The sequence below is a fragment of the Sinocyclocheilus grahami genome, unplaced genomic scaffold, assembly GCF_001515645.1.
Source record: "Sinocyclocheilus grahami isolate Dianchi unplaced genomic scaffold, SAMN03320097.WGS_v1.1 scaffold1174.1, whole genome shotgun sequence".
Lineage (NCBI taxonomy): Eukaryota > Metazoa > Chordata > Actinopteri > Cypriniformes > Cyprinidae > Sinocyclocheilus > Sinocyclocheilus grahami.
The window spans coordinates 259926-260848 of NW_015506353.1; the positions used below are offsets into that span (position 1 = coordinate 259926).

Consider the following 923-nt stretch of genomic DNA (forward strand, 5'->3'; position numbering starts at 1 on the left):
ATTTGGTAGTTCTGTATGTTGTTTCATGGTTGGCATCATCTGAGGTCCTCTGAGGGGTTGCATCATCTCTTCTCAGGTGTTCTGGATCCAGACTGAAGCTTGTGTAAATCCTAGTTACCACGGGATGTTAATCCCAGCAGAAACAGAGAAACACATAGAGACATAATTAGCGTAGCTGCTGTTCCAACCAAGCAAAAATTATTTGTTTAACCCAAACTAATGAATAATAATGTGCATTTGATCAGATATAACTGCAGTAAAAGATTATGAGATGCATTATTTGAATGCTTGGCCAAAGAGATGCGTCTTTAATCTAGATTTAAACAGAGAGAGTGTGTCTGAACCTCGAACGGTATCAGGAAGGCTATTCCAGAGTTTGGGAGCCAAATGCGAAAAAGCTCTACCTCCTTTAGTGGACTTTGCTATCCTAGGTACTACCAAAAAGTGAGAGTGTGTGTGTGTGTGAGTGTGTGTGTGAGAGTGAGTGTGTGTGTGTGTGTGTGTGTGTGAGTGGAGGAATCAGACTTCCCACTCAAAGAGAGAAACTTGTTGAATGAAAGCAGTCGAGTCTGTTGTCATGTAGTAATGGCTGGTGTGTGTTTGCAGTCGTCGGCGCTCTGATTGGAAAACAGGAGGGCAGGAACATCGAGGTGATGAACTCATTTGAGCTGCTGTTTCACACCGTAGAGGATCAGATTCACATCGATAAAGAGTATTACTACACTAAAGAAGAGCAGTGTGAGTAACACACACACACTAACATTCACGCTGTGTGTAGTGATTCCTATCATTTGAGTGGGGTGTGTGTGTGCGTGTCTCTCTCTCTCTCTCTGTGTGTGTGTGTGTGCGTGTCTCTCTCTCTCTCTGTGTGTGTGTGTGTGTGTGCGTGTCTCTCTCTCTCTCTGTGTGTGTGTGTGTGTGTG

At 43.9% G+C, this 923-nt stretch overlaps 1 protein-coding gene across 1 annotated transcript in view; it reads left to right on the top strand.

Annotated features, from left to right (window-relative positions):
- cops6 (COP9 signalosome subunit 6) overlaps positions 1-923 on the top strand; it is a 16425-nt gene that overhangs the window by 1269 nt on the left and 14233 nt on the right. Inside the window, exon 2 of the mRNA XM_016253317.1 lies at positions 607-738. Coding sequence (XP_016108803.1) covers positions 607-738 — 132 coding nt within the window. The remainder of the gene's footprint in view (positions 1-606; positions 739-923) is intronic.